A 15263-nucleotide genomic window follows, 5' to 3' on the forward strand; every position below is an offset into this window, starting at 1 on the left:
TGACTAATCAAATCACAGTAAATACAGAGCATTGCAAGTTTGATCGTGTGCTCATGTTTAATGGCAGATAATAAATAAAGCTTAAACGCAACAATATGCATATACATCAAGCCAAGAGCACCTCTACCAGATATATGTACATCTTCTTAATTTACAGTGCACAGTATAAGACTCACACTCATGCTTATTTTAAGGTTAAACATCTGTGCAAACATGCTTCATTAATATACATATTAAAATCCATGGTTTAATTTCCTTAATTCCTAATAATACACACATACACAAGGACTGAATATGTTTGCACATGACATACACCATATGCGCATATACATAAAGTTCAAATTCACAGCACTATGTTATACATCAACGCAAGACAGCCTCAGAAGCACACCTTCACTTACAATAATCTAAATGCTCTGCTGTTCTTTCTGCCCCCCTTCAATTTACTTTTTTATTCATCCAAACATCTAACCTTATCTCTGTAAAAACATTATCAGTGTTTATGCACACCATTAATGCAGTAATAAATGGGTTACTATTGACAAAAGAACTAATTGAATAAAACTAAGTCTACATAGACTTGAAAGGGCCTTGCCAAAAAATGGAATACCTAACTTGGAGGTCTAGTTATCACCTCTACACCACCTATCTTAATGAAAGAACATGATGCAATGCTTCAGTGTTTAAAATTCATTTATCTAACATGTTGCAGTCTATATATGATTTGAAAACTTTATTCTGCGAAAGGACAGCTTGTTCACCTGTTTGTGACAGAAAAATATTGGCTTTAAACTTCAACGTTATAATCGTATTGGACCTTTTCCTCCTATGCTAAGAGATGGAGGTGTGTGTCGTCTGTCACTTCTGCAGGAGGTGCTCCATTCTTGGATTAATGAATGAGAAGCCAGCAAAGGCGCTCTGGTCCATTGAGTCAATCAAACTTTTCTCACATTGAGAGAGGCGGGGCTTCTCATTTAAAAACTCTCGGTCAAAGTTACTGCAGTCATTGGGGGCTTTCTGCAAAGAGGAAACAAGAGGAATCAGATATGTGATAAAGAGGGGAAGAAAAGAATTTTTTAGCCTCCATATTTGTGATAAAATACAGATCATACCACTTGTGGCCGGAAAGGGGGTTCAATTTCTCTCTTTTCTAAAGCAGACCAGTTAACAGTCTTAAAGAATGGATGAGCTCGGATATTACCCACAATACCCAAACGATGAGAAGGGTCCCGCTCAAACAGCTATAGATGTAGAAGGAAAAAGTATTAATATGTGAAACAATGTTGCTTTTTTAACTAAACATATCTAATCACTTAATTTACTTCGCCATGCTTTCCAGTACAGCAGTCTGATATATTAATATGAGCTTCCATGTTTACAAATTGTGTGTGTGTGTGTGTGTGTACCCGCTCTAGCATGTCTCTGGTTTCCACTGTGATCCAGCGGGGGTAATGAGGCGTGTCCATGCGGATTGACTCAAAAAGTTCATCCTCATCATCGCCATGGAATGGGGACTGACCAATCAGCATCTCGTACACCAGTACACCAAATGACCACCAGTCCACGGAGAATGAATACTGCTGACCTAATAAGATCTGCGCGCACGCGCGCACACACACACACACACACACACACACACACACACACACACAGAGGCTTTAGCCCGAAGTGACACTGTAACAGGAGACAGTTTAACACCTGGTGCCTTTTTCATACCTCAGGGGCAATGTAGTCTGGGGTTCCACAGAATGTCGTGGCAAAATTGTCTCCAAAGACGTTCTCCTTACACATGCCAAAATCAGCAATCTTTATATGACCCTCTCCATCTAGCATTACATTATCCAGCTTCAGATCCCTAAGAAGGAGAAAGGAAATGCTGTAGTGTATAATCCAAATACTCAACTTGTATGTTTATCAGTGGAACCAAATGCTCATGAGTCACTACATATATGTTTTAATTATAGCTGTACAAGCAAATATGTTCATTTATCGAGTTCTTTGCAAAACATGTAATTTGCTACATCAGCCCTGGCTGAGTTTTATTTAGCTAACATGTTCACACTAACTCCCTCAGTGAAAGCCCTAAATTTATAACCTTTATCAGTTTAATTTAATTAGGTTAAATAATGATTGGATCTTTAGATGAGATAATTTGTTTAAAGCAGACCTACATGAAATGCTTCAAAGGATTATCATGGAAGAGGGAAAGTGAAAGTATCAAGCAGGTCAGTTTGGGAGAGGCAATCCAGTGTAGTGAGAAACATTAACCCTAACTACTGAATTGAAATCTTTTAAATCTACTTGACCCAGAAAGCTGTTTATATCCTAACAATATTAATGTAATTAGCCTTTGTGGATATTATTTCATTTTAATCGAATACTATTTTTTTATATAAGAATTTTTTATATATAAAAGACACTTTGATATTTGATATTTTCCATTTCTATTCACTGTTTATTTTTATGTCTAAATGCATTCACTACAGGATTCTGTTGTTTAAAAATTTGTTTCTAGACAAATATGTGTCAGCAAAATATTTGCATAAATGTGTGTTCCTACACATGGCTGTACTTAAAGAAATTTTAAGAGTAAGATATAAAATTCTTGTGCTTGATTATTAAAAGAAAAAAAAAACATTAATTACCACAATTTCTGAACAATGTGTTTTACACTGTTGTGAATTACACTGCGTTTGGGAAATAAACTCTTCAGATGTACCTGTAGATGATGCCTTTTCCATGCAGGAACTGTAGTCCACATACAATTTCAGCTGCATAGAATCTAAAGTGAAGGAAAGAAGATACTATATTAGACCTGTTACAACCAAAAGAAGATTTTATCTGAATATTTTTCTAATGTCTGTGTGTTTGTCTCACGTGGCTCTGTAGAGGTCAAAACGTCCTTTTTCCTGTATATGGAACATCAAGTCTCCTCCATTCAGATACTCCATCACAAAGAACAAGTGCTCCTAACAAAAAAATTGTTCAGTAAACCTTATTGTACTTACTGAATGACAATAACAATGCTAGGTGGCATACACAGCAAGAGATATATGGACTAATATAAGATGGATCTAATATGTGTGTTACCTTGGTTTGAAAAGTGGAGTAGAGGTGTGTAAGGAATGGATTATCCCAGGCAAGAGCCAGCACCCGCTTTTCCACCATGGTGCATTCTACATCATCATCTATCAACACTACGTCTTTCTTTAGGGCTTTCACTGCAAACCATTCCCCACCGTTCTTTAACTCAGCCAAAAACACCTGAGAGAGATACATGACACTGCATGAAAAATATGCATAGACAAAAGACATACACTTCCTGGAGGGGAAATGGAATAATTGGTGAATAACAGGAAAGAGGTATAATAAACTGATAAAAGTGAAGGGTGAGAGAAGGGATAAGAGACATCCGGAGATACATACAGTAGGGAGGCAATACCTTGCCAAAGCTTCCCTTGCCCAGGACTTTATGAAAGGTGAACTGCTCGGCTGTGATGCGTGTTTGGTGCGTGATCCGAGATGGAGGGTGAGGACTTGACCCTTCCCAGGGACGGCCATATAGAGGACCATCTACACAGTATCATCATCATTATCATTATTTCCACGAGGTTACTCACTGTTTCCATAATAAATTATTACACACATACACTGACCATTAACATCAGGTCCTGGGCTTTTGTTGAAATCTCCAGCGTAAACTCCAGTATCCTGTGTGTTTGATTCAGACCTCTTTGTGGACTTCTATGGGGAAAATACACATGTGCATTTAGGGAAGTGAATAAACATTTATGCAAAACATGTACAGTGACTTAAGTATCCCCCCACCCATGAACCTTTCCTCAGTTGAAGTGTTACAGCCTAGACCCGAAATAGACGTAATTGGGATTGCATATCATGACTCTACACAAAATAGCCCATGGCATTGTGAATTTGTATAATTTAAATAATAACTTATTATTATAATAACTTAGTATTATTTGTATAATTTGTATAATAACTTCTTTTATAATAATGCTTTGAGGCTTGAACGTTGCATAAAACTTTGTAAACATGTTCACTCGTCTGTCTCATTTTAAGATGAGATAACTGTTGGGCTGTAATAGCTGTAGATTTTAATTTGCATTACATGCTGATGCAAATGAAAAACTACCGTAACATTGTGTTACATAACACCTGCCCTTAGTCTTTCATTAGTTTTATGTTCAACATGGTGTCAGTTCTTCTCCCAGTACATGGAAATTCTTGTCCAAAATTGCTAGAATTGCCACATACACTAGAAATGCTGTAGATATAGATTAAACTAAGTTGAAAACATTTATTTTAATACCTTTTTTAAACAATAAACACACACAAACACACACACTCACCTGGCCAACTTGAGTGAGAGCCTCAGCCAATAGTTTCTGGTTGATTCCACAAAGGTTGGCCACTTTAGTCTGGCACTTATGATGCACATTCATAGCACAGTCTGGGAAAATGGTGACAATCAGAATCTCTCAGAAAAACACACATGCATACACATGCACAAATTCATGATGTTTCGCTCACCCTCACACTTCAGTCCCTGCTTGACGAGACCCCACAACAGACTCCCACAGTGGTCACAAAAGGTGGGGCTCATGTAGTTGTAGGTCTTAAAGCGGTGTGGCATGTCAATTTTAAAGCGCTCCTTCTGAAACTGAATACACACCCAAACATATAAACACACCACCATGTAACTGGAATGATAAACCTAACAGACTGCAAATGTTACACATACCATAGTGTCCCGACTGTTGGCCGCTGTACCAGTGCATCTGCCAATGATTTTATCAATACACTTCTTATGAATAGCTGCATTGCATTCTGTGAAAACAAAAGAACTATAAGTAAAAAAATATATATAATAATAGATTACCGAAAAGAATGTGTGCAATAATACTTACGTCTACATTTGTATCCTTGCTTGTTCAACCCCCTGAAAAAAGACAGTTAATTCATTATTATGTCATTATATTATACTCATTATTATGTTTTATATTTTATATCATTCTACCATACTATATATCATTCTACTTTTCCCTGATGGGTAGGCAGTGTAAATAATAAATTTTCATAGATGCTCTTTTCTGACTGTTACAGTATGATCGCTCACACTTTCACACTGTCTCTTACACACACACCCACACACACAGCCTCACCAGACAAAGTCTCTGCACACAGAGCAAAAAGTGGGTTGTCTAAAGAAGGTGGCGATGAACTCATGGTTTTTGATGAAGTGAATTTTGGCCTGTTTAATGGCCCCGCGACGCCGATTTAGAGTCGGGGCTTCTTCCTCTGTCCCTACCGACTGACGAGACTCTGAGTAGCAGAGAAAAGGGAAAGTGAAAAGGACCAAATAAACAGACCGTGTAGAGAAAGAACAAAGGATGCACACATTCATGGACAGTGGTTTTACATGTGTTAATAGAAATGCCATAAAAAAAACAAATTCCTCTTTTCATCTGAACTAGTGATCAGAATCAATCAGACACTGTCATGTTGCACAAAGCTAATAATTTCCTGCCAGTGTGGCACCTCCTTCTTCCTGGAGTGCAGCTGTCAGACCCCATCTATTTTCACCCCAGCCATCTTGATAAAGAATGATAGTTAACCTAATGGGGTTTCTGCAACGAAAGAAACCACACAGCTAGCAACAATTTGAGGTCTTTCCAACCCACTGTGATATAGAAAGAAAACAACCTGATTTCTGTTTTCATTTGAAACACTGTGATGTTGAAACAAGAAGTGATGAATGTTAAGTCTATCTACAGATTGGAAATGCACAGAGAAATTCCACAGAATAAAGACCAAGCAAGAAAGACTGGTATAGGAGAAAGGTGTTCAGACATGATTAATGAAAACATTCATGAGAAACAACACTTTTTAGACATCTGGCCCCACACCACCCATTACACACTGTCCAATATGCTGAGACTTAGCAACCGAGCTGTAAGCAATTAGTAACCTAGAGGCAATGAACCAATAATAAATATATTAATAATGAATTAAAAATACAGATGACTGCAAATAAAAAAAAAAAAAAAAAAGAAAAAAAAAAGAGCCATCTACAGACATTTGTTAAGGTTTAAGTTTTGCAGATTTTTTCATAATCATAAGCAACAAAAATAGTCAATAGTCAATGGTGTGTAATGTATTTACGTGAACTGTAATATATTAATGGGGGGGGGGGGGGGGGGGGGGGATGCAATGCATTCTTAAACCAATGTATGCCCACCTTTGGCTTTTATAAGTGCCTCTAACTTCTTTCTTATCTTAATAAGCGGCTTTAGGATTCGAAACATTTTAATATTCAATTCTTTCTAACATCTTTGTTCTAACTACCAGATTGCTTGCCAATTTTCCCTCATCCTTCCTGACATATCTTTTAAAACTGGGCCAAATGTCTTACGCCACCTTGTCCTAAGAGGGTCTAGAGAACAACAGGTTATGACTTCGACTCCATGTTTTTGGTTTCTTTTAAACAGTTTTTTCTGTTAATTTTTTCCCTGTTTTGTTGGCTTGTTGCAGGTTACACCCACAGCTCATTTATATTTTAATATTTTTATTATTTTAGTAGATAAATTGCAAAATAGTGGTACATTTTCCTTTTTTCACTCAGAAACCAGTGAAGCAATCTTTCAGGACTCAGCTGTATACTGTGTATGTTAAAATAAATCATATAGTGCTTATTACTTCTCCACTTCCTCGCTGGCTAATTTTGAAAACTAGAGATGATACGATTCACTATGGTAAAATGTAATTGCTTGCATCTAACCTACTACAAGACAGTAGATTATTAGATTTGCTTCATGCGGACCCACGTGCATGTAAATGCACTCATTTTGTGTTTCTGTTTGCATATAAGAGAGGAAAAGTGACAGAATGAGAATATACATAAAGCTCACCTGTGTCCGTATCTTCCAGGAAATACTGAACAGCCATCATCACTTTTCCTGAAGGCTGCAGATCAACCTGAAGATGGACAGAATGGGTTAAAATATACCTCTATACACACTTTGAAACACACACATGCGCATGCATACATACCCAAAACTCTGAACGGCCACTGGCTTTCTTGCACCGCTCTGCTAGAACAGATACACCGAGTGTGACTTCTGCTAATGGCTCATCAGCAGTGCGCATAAGCAGAACCTGGAGCACGCGTCCTTCATAAATATGTGCATCGAAACTGGCGCGCCATGCAGGAAACATGGTAGGCTTCCTCTGAATCAGGGTCTTCCCTCGGTCTAGCAAGAGAGAGAGAGAGAGAGAGAGATCAAGACTGCATGTATGAGAGGACAGAAACCCACCCATAACTAACATTCACACATACACACTCATACACTCACCTGTGCTGAGCGACTCCTTAAGCTTGACTGCACAGAATGGCGCTTCAGCCACCGGGGGGAGGACGCCTAATTCATAGGCGTTAAAGGTGATCCTCAGGAAGGGGGCCATGGTGACCTCTCGCACACAGCCTGTGAACAAGTAACACAAACTGATGCTTAACAAGTGTACAACTTTCACAACTCACTTCCTCTAAGAAAACACCCACTTGCAGAGGACTACTTGGACAATCATCATAGTAGCTACCACACCATACCCACACTGCAGTTAAACAATGCACTAACAATACCTATAGTGACTGATCAGCATCCTGAAAGAAGAAAGTGGCAGTTTGTTCTGTCTCCAAACTTAATATATGGCATATGTAGAAAGGAAGGCTTGGGATTGTCTTCACTGTTAAGTTACTTTTACACATACACACACACACACACAAACACACACACTGCTGCATTCTTCAGAGGACTATGGCCTGGATCAGGGACTACACTGTAACAGTACAGAACCGAGCTGGGCATTGCCATGTATATGTCATATGGTGTATGAGTTAAAACAGAATTAGATATCATTTAGCACGTATCTTGAAAGTGGAAAACCCAGTCTACATTTAGGTAGGTAAGATACACACCCACCCATTCCTGCACACATTCCTACAGATGTTTATCCAGGGACATGTCCAAACACACTGAACTCCATACCTAAAGCAAGCTATAACATTACAATCCTATATTCACGCTTCTAGGGATTTGCAATGCATTCTTAAACCAGAGTCAGCGTGTGAGAAAATTTAAAAGCACACACACCGACACACACACAAACACACAAATCATCACCTATTTTAGGATATTTGACTTCAGAGGATAGACAACATTCTAGTGAATGAGAATGTGTGAAGGAGTAGTGTGTTTCTATGCATGTGGAGGTGTGGGTGTGTGTGTGTGTGTGTGTGAGATGGAATGCAACACAGCGAAAAAAAAAACGAAAGGCATTGTGTAGGCAGGTGTGGTTATCATGTTGCATTTCTGTGCTCAAACATTCCCATACAAAAGGGAAAGAATGATATTTTTGGAACACCTTACGGTATATACAGACAAAAAGTACACAAATATATAGCGCGCGCGCGTGTGTGTGTGTGTGTGTGATGGAGAATCCAAGGATGTTTATAGGTGAGAATTCCGATGGTGAGCTACACAAGTGCTTAGTTTGTGTGTTTGTTCCCAACTTCTTACTCAATACCAAACTCATAAATCCAAACTGTTCCATGTGTGCATATTCTCAGCTCTTAAGAGACTACACCTGCCTACACACAGGTCAAACAGAACAACAAAATCCTACATGCAATAAGGAGAAGCGTGACTCGTGTCCTGAGCAGTGTCCCAAACAGCAGCTGGCACTTCAGTACTTTTGCCTACTATACAGCTCTTGATTATAACATCACAGTGAGGAACTACGAAACACTGCAATAAGGAGATTTTGTATGTTCAGATAATTGTATGGTTATGGATGCATGAGGAAAAAAAGTTTTATATTAAACTGTGTTCATTATTGGACCTGGGACGATTTAATCAACTGTATTAGCGTACAGAGCGCAAAAAAAAAAAAAAAAAGTGACATTAGCCTGGGAGCCAAAGGCAAGGCTAGCATATAGGAGTAGATCTATGCAGACGACTGGGTGATATGTAAGGAATAAAACATTACACGGTGTGCTGTTATAGAAAAATAATCAACAACAGGATGGTGTGATGAGTTAAGGAGTTGCGGCTTTTAAAAACCTCTCTGAAATAAAAATGCTGTCTTTAGGTTCCCTAGAGGAACAAACCCAAGAACCAAATTTTTTCCCTAAGAGTGTGCAAATGCAAATTATTAAGCAGTGGATGCATTCCTACATTGCCAGAAGTCATTTCAACTGCCCTCCATTGCAATACAACTTCAGAGGTCTCATGAGTAACTTCGTGGAAAAATCCTTAATGTGTATATGTGTTAATGTAGTCAGCTTTAATACAATCACTAACACTGTTGAAAAGCTGAGATGCTAGAGAGCAACTGCTGATGTATGATGCAGCTGAAAGGTGTCCCAAATGCGACATCTGCTGAGATTCATTTCCAAGTCACATGTCTAATGATACCTAGGTAACTATGCACAAAAATGAAACATTTCCAAAGCAAAACTGTGATCATATTATAAAACCGTGACAGCTCAAAATGTTTATTGTGGATGTGAGTATAGGAATGAATGATATTTCTGTTTACGAAATGAACTGGTGTGTATGTGAGAGAATGTGTGTGTATGAGAAAGTACAGAGGAAGTAGCCTTGTTCGCACTGATACTACGGTGATGTGAGACACAACCACAGCAACAGGATGTTGACTTCCACAGCAACCGAACATCAAGGCAATCATACAGATTGTAGTGAGTGGTGTTGGAGGAGAAGTTAGAGGTGCAGCAGCAAAGCATCCACCAGTTTATTACAGCCTGTTCGTTCATATCAGCTGCAAGCTACAGGATCAAAGCTGTAAACAGTACTGGGTCTAATACGGCTCATCTATCTTTCCACCATAAACTTCGATTAGTCCCGATATTAATAATAATCTGTCCTTTTCTGTTTGAAATGTTTACAAACTGTTTATATATATTATGCACCTAAACTTTTCATGTCCACACTCTGGTCCATGTATGACAAAATGAGTGAAAAACAGGTGTTCTGGTGTGATTCAGATGCAATTTGAAAATCTGAATGATTTCTAAATGTATAGTACCTGTTAAAAGTGCAGTTTAGGTTTGTACAGTTCAGGCTGGGAAAAAAAAACCAGGACAAAAGAGTTTCTAGGCAAATGGCACTCTCAGAGCCAGCTCACTCTTCATGGAGGGAGCAAAATGACCTGAGCACTTTTCTATTTCTAGGCGCCACAAATTTGTCTGGCATGGCTCTGAAAGAGTTAAAAACTTTAAGCCAATTCTTTAAATGTTTAAAAAAAAAAAAAAGACTCATTGTGTTTACATGTATATAGTTTAGCCCAGCTGAAGACACACATAAACTGCGACTCGGCTCTGAGGAACAAATCCTTGAAGACAGGGAAAGCTTACAGCCTTCACTCAGAGAGAAAGAGGACAAAATTCCGCACTCCAAACATCATTACATTATCAGAAAACCTGTAGAATTCAAAAGCGACCATGACATTTCTGGTCTGACTTACCTCTCTTCCAAAAGAGAGGCTTTTCTCTTCCTCGCTCCCCTCCGCCTGTTTTCTCGTTGTGCGCTGGAAGAAGTGCAGCTCGCTCGAGGACGAAGTGGGGCGGAGTGACGTCGCCCAGGTGCTCGCGCTCTTTCTGTGGCTGCGTCCTAAACCGCACACCACTGTGCAGTAAAGAGTATGCAAACTATAGGTGATGTACAACTTTGACACACTACTTTGTATGCTAATATGTGGTTTTGGACGTGGTTTCCCTTATGTCATTTTCTTTGATCTTTCCTGCAGCCGGTTTTCGATTTTAAAAAAAGCGAGACTACAGGTGTGCAAGTGGTCTGTGCATGGGCGTGGTCGCGTGGGCGTGACCACATGCGGGTGGCCACATGGGCGTGGCCACATGGTCGTGGCCACATAGGGGTGGCAGCTGCCGCATATTTTAGGGTGGCAGCTGCCACCCATGTGGCCACGCCCATGCACAGACTACACTAAGACTAGCTGCTACACTAACACACCTGTAGTCCTGCTCTTTTTTGATAATTAAAATAAGTCTCCGTCCCATCTCTGATCTCCAACAGCTGACTCCCTCACTTTCAGTAGTTGCTTTATACTGTTTTATTTTGCTTTATATCACCAGCATGTTTTTGGAAGGTGGGAGAAAACCAGAGAACCCAGAGGAAATCCACACTGACGGAGAGTGTGGGGAGAACATCCACAAAAACTCGGTCATTAGCCCAAGCTAGCCCAAGTCGAACCAAGGACCCCTGGCAATGACCCCTATGCAGACTTAACTAATGATATCAAGGTCATGCTGATTTAAATCCCTAATATGAACCCCCCCACCCTCTCTCTCTCTCTCTCTCTACATATATATATATATATATATATATATATATGTGTGTGTGTATATATATATATATATATATATATATATATATATATATGGTGCAGCCCCTTAAAGTCCTCTCCTCCTTTTGTCCCCACCGCATGTCTTAAAACCTTGACACGCCACTGAATCATGGAAATGTGTATGTAGGTGCATGCTCATGACCTCTTCATTGAGAACATGAAGGGCAGTGAGTGATGTACTTTGTAGTATCATTAATATTTTCAAAGCTGGGCTTAAAGATTGACACCCTGATGGAGTTTGCTTTGCTTAAAGTGTCTGGACGGAGAATTGTTTTACAATGTATATGAACACATTCTCTCTGTCCACTTGACTGATTAAAAAGAATATCAGTTTAGTGAGTAATTTTGTTGCCGTAAAACTGCTCCTTTTACTGTGTGTGAGCAGCCTTGTCCTGATTTAGTCCCTGCATGTCCACAGTGCCGGAGTGTATGGCCTAGATTTGAGTGTGTGGGTGAGCAAAGCGCAATCTGTGAGAGTGTGTGTGTGCTTCAGATATTTGGCGCAGGACTGGGGGTGGTAAGGGGGCTGCTTTGGCTTTCAAAACTGCTCCCCAGCTGAACCAGCAACATTGTATTAAATAACTCACACACTGTTTTGCTTTTAATAGAAAACAGTATGACTGGAATTAAACAATACACAAACATGACAACTCTGACAGCATCTTTATGAACATTTAAACTGATGTAGATGTCTGCTCTGAGCAAGCTGTGCAACATCACATGTTTGTAAAACTTGAAATTGAGTCCAAACCATGCCTGGGTTCAAATGGTCCTGGAACCATTCACATACAAGAAAATGATGATAGGCAGCTCTTAAGGAAACCTGGGTTTAATATAATATACCTAGTAAAATGTTGAGTGTTAGAGTGTTACACTAACTTGAACACATATTCATCAACAGACAGTTTGGCGTATTCTCTAAACATTCTGTGCAGGGCTGATGAGTGATGATGTCTCTGATGTTGTGCATGCTTAACACAAGAAGCCAGCTCCCCTTCTCTGCTGCTCCAAATGAGGACAAGAACGAGTTCCTCAGCTCAAAGCCAAAGAGGGTTCAGGAAAGCCGAAAGAAGACTCAAATAGAGGTCTGTAATAGAGTAGATTTTAAGAATAAAGTTGAGGCTTTGCAAGCATGAACTCTTTTTAAACTCATCTAGACTAGGTGTTTAGCAGGCCATGCATGAACCCTTTACAGAGAAATCGAATACATATGTAATTTTCACATGAGTGTTTCGCTCATGATTAGGTGAATAACGTGATCACATGAAAAAACATATGAAAGTGCATTTCAACATCACCTAAAAAAACTCACACATGAAAAGGATGTAATAATGTGTATAAATTACATGTGAAAATAAAAACATGCAATACATGTAAAAATGTGTGGAAACCTTACATGTGAAATGTCTAAACACACATATGAATTTCATATGGAAAGTTCATGTGACTTTTTAGGTTAAACTAATCCAAATTAGGTTAGTGTCTCTTAAGAAAAAAAGTGTTGCATGTTTGTCACCTACAACTGACTGGCATTAAAGATCTGCTGTGTTTATGTGCAGGCTGAAACTGAGCCACAGGCAGTTGCAGATTTATCCAGGGGTCAGGGCAAACTAGCCTGGAAAAAAACATTGGTTTGTGCATGAGTCAGACATCGGGTAACATGACTAGAAGGAAAACCTCAGAATGTTCATAAAACAGAAAATGGCTACATGCAGTAAGGTAGGTTAAAAATATGTAACTTTGAAGGCTTTCCACCATTCAGTAGAACTGTTGATGTCTCCACATAGGACTGGAAAAAAAAAAAACCTTCAAAATTACATCCGTATTCCAGTTGCATAGACTTAGTATGACAGGATGCTAGGCTATTTGGAGGGCAGTTAAGACATTTGGAGTATTAAAAGGGTTTAAATAAATGATGTAATTTGATTTGTGTCATAACCTTTATTCATCTGAAATCAGGTCAGGTGTTAGGTCTCAGCTCTACCTGGGTGTGGTGTTACAAAAACCCAACCATTACTCATATGCATGTAGTGTGGTGTACCTACATATAACATTAACTAACAGTGTGACACTGCCATCTGAATAGAGGAACAAATGGGTTTTACTTGTAGAAAAAAATGCACACCCTACCCTCTATACTGCAATGCAGAGGAACATAAGGCACTTTAAAGACCCAGAAATGCCAGGACAATGTCATTCTGACAATACTGCCCTCCCTTTTTTCCTTTTTTGACTCTCTCTCTCTCTATCTCTCTGTCTCTGTCTCTCTTTCGTACTCATATACACTCTGTCCATTTCTCCTCCATTTATTTAACTCTGTCATAACTCATTTGCCTTGTAAGTGCATACATGCCTCTCAGTTTACATACTTGCACATCATGCATGCACAAGTGTACATACCACACATACACTCCCAAATGCTTGTATTTTTCTATCATGCACAAAGTTTTATAAGTTCTATATTTATAGGTTCTATATTGGAAGTGAAATATATTGACCTGTCCTCCTTGACATTTACATATGCAACATATCTAGTAAAATACAAGCCTTTTTTGCTTTTGTAGTCAGATACTGTTATTCTCATGATATTTATATAAGTCTATTTTTTTTTGTTCTTGAGTACTGTTCATAGAACTATAAGAGCCACAGAGTCATTAACATTTCCCTGCTAATGTTCTCACGTAATTAGCATAAATAGCAGATTTGAAATGGAGTTCATGCACTTGTTTGTTTTATGGCTTCTCAGGGCTCAGAAAAGAACAGAAATGAAATAGAAATAGTTGGTGGCTAGAGACAAATTTTCTTCATTATTTTTTTCAATTGCCTACTTAAGGTAAACATGCTACCTGGTCATGAGTTACAAAACTTTTACTGTACATGCAAGCTTTTAGCAGATTAAATGTAAAACATAGATATTAAAAAGATACAATATGAAGAATTGGAATTTAGGTTTTAGTATATTTATATATTTTTCTTTCCACGCAAGTCTTGTCTTGCTAGCATTTCATAATGAAACACATACCATATGTTAGCAACTTTATGACAAAGTTGTTAATCTGATATTGAGTCTATATAGAAATTGACTGATTTTTGTATATTGATCCTAATCAGTATACAACCAACAGATATATTGTCTGCATTTGTTTCCTCCAGGTTCTCTGGTTTCCTCCTACGTCCCAAAAAAAATGATGATAGGTGGATTGGCTGTTCTAAATCAGCCCTTTTTGTGAATGAGTGTGTAAATGCATTTGCATTGTGTCCTGTGATGGATGGGCATCAACTCTATAGTGTATTTCCACCACATGCTGAATAACAGGCTCCAGATCCAATGCAACCAGGATAAAATGGTTACTCATGAATAAATTAATAATATACGGTTTCAATCAGACTTTTACATGATTTCCTCTGACCTTTTATCACAGGAACTAAGGCAGGTTCAAATAGCAGTTCAGGTTACAACATTATTCAGGCTGCATGCATTTGTGGAAAATGGATGCATTGTCCTTAGCACTGTTTTTTTTTTTCCCCAGACCATGTCTTTGCCGTTCTCTTTGTCAAAAATATCTTCCCACTTAGATGGTCCAGGATTGTTGAGGGCTGGTGATTTCCCCCTAATGAATGACACAATTTATACATTTTTGCATTGCTTTTCCACTTTTTTATATTATATTATATTATATTATATTATATTATATTATATTACCTGAGGTAATGATAGTCAAATGGCCCAGTATCTAATACACTAATACAGCCATACACTTAAATGGCTGGTTACTACAAATTGAGTGCAATGGCACATT

The 15263-nt window shown here is 38.6% G+C and overlaps 1 protein-coding gene across 1 annotated transcript; it reads right to left on the bottom strand.

The window, feature by feature from the left end:
* Positions 1–31: 31 nt before the first annotated feature.
* On the bottom strand, positions 32–10869 carry prkcda (protein kinase C, delta a). Its single transcript, XM_026927117.3, has 18 exons — positions 10564–10869; positions 7374–7502; positions 7072–7271; positions 6930–6996; positions 5184–5343; positions 4929–4960; positions 4763–4848; positions 4552–4681; positions 4371–4471; positions 3657–3744; positions 3443–3573; positions 3091–3264; positions 2878–2969; positions 2720–2782; positions 1717–1855; positions 1407–1595; positions 1113–1241; positions 32–1017 (listed from the first exon to the last, which is right to left on the bottom strand). The coding sequence occupies exons 2-18, from the start codon at positions 7480–7482 to the stop codon at positions 859–861; spliced, it is 2049 nt and encodes a 682-aa protein (XP_026782918.1). The 5' UTR covers positions 7483–7502; positions 10564–10869; the 3' UTR covers positions 32–858.
* Positions 10870–15263: the final 4394 nt, after the last annotated feature.

This window comes from Pangasianodon hypophthalmus, chromosome 2, assembly GCF_027358585.1.
Source record: "Pangasianodon hypophthalmus isolate fPanHyp1 chromosome 2, fPanHyp1.pri, whole genome shotgun sequence".
In the NCBI taxonomy this organism is placed as follows: domain Eukaryota; kingdom Metazoa; phylum Chordata; class Actinopteri; order Siluriformes; family Pangasiidae; genus Pangasianodon; species Pangasianodon hypophthalmus.

Excerpts from the sequence above, each read along its gene's own strand:
- prkcda (XM_026927117.3), bottom strand. The coding sequence starts at position 7,482 with ATGGCCCCCTTCCTGAGGATCACCTTTAACGCCTATGAATTAGGCGTC. Across the intron at positions 3,745-4,370 it reads CTCTCACTCAAGTTGGCCAG|AAGTCCACAAAGAGGTCTGA; the intron begins GTGAGTGTGTGT and ends TTTTCCCCATAG. Across the intron at positions 1,596-1,716 it reads CAGACTACATTGCCCCTGAG|ATCTTATTAGGTCAGCAGTA; the intron begins GTATGAAAAAGG and ends GCGTGCGCGCAG.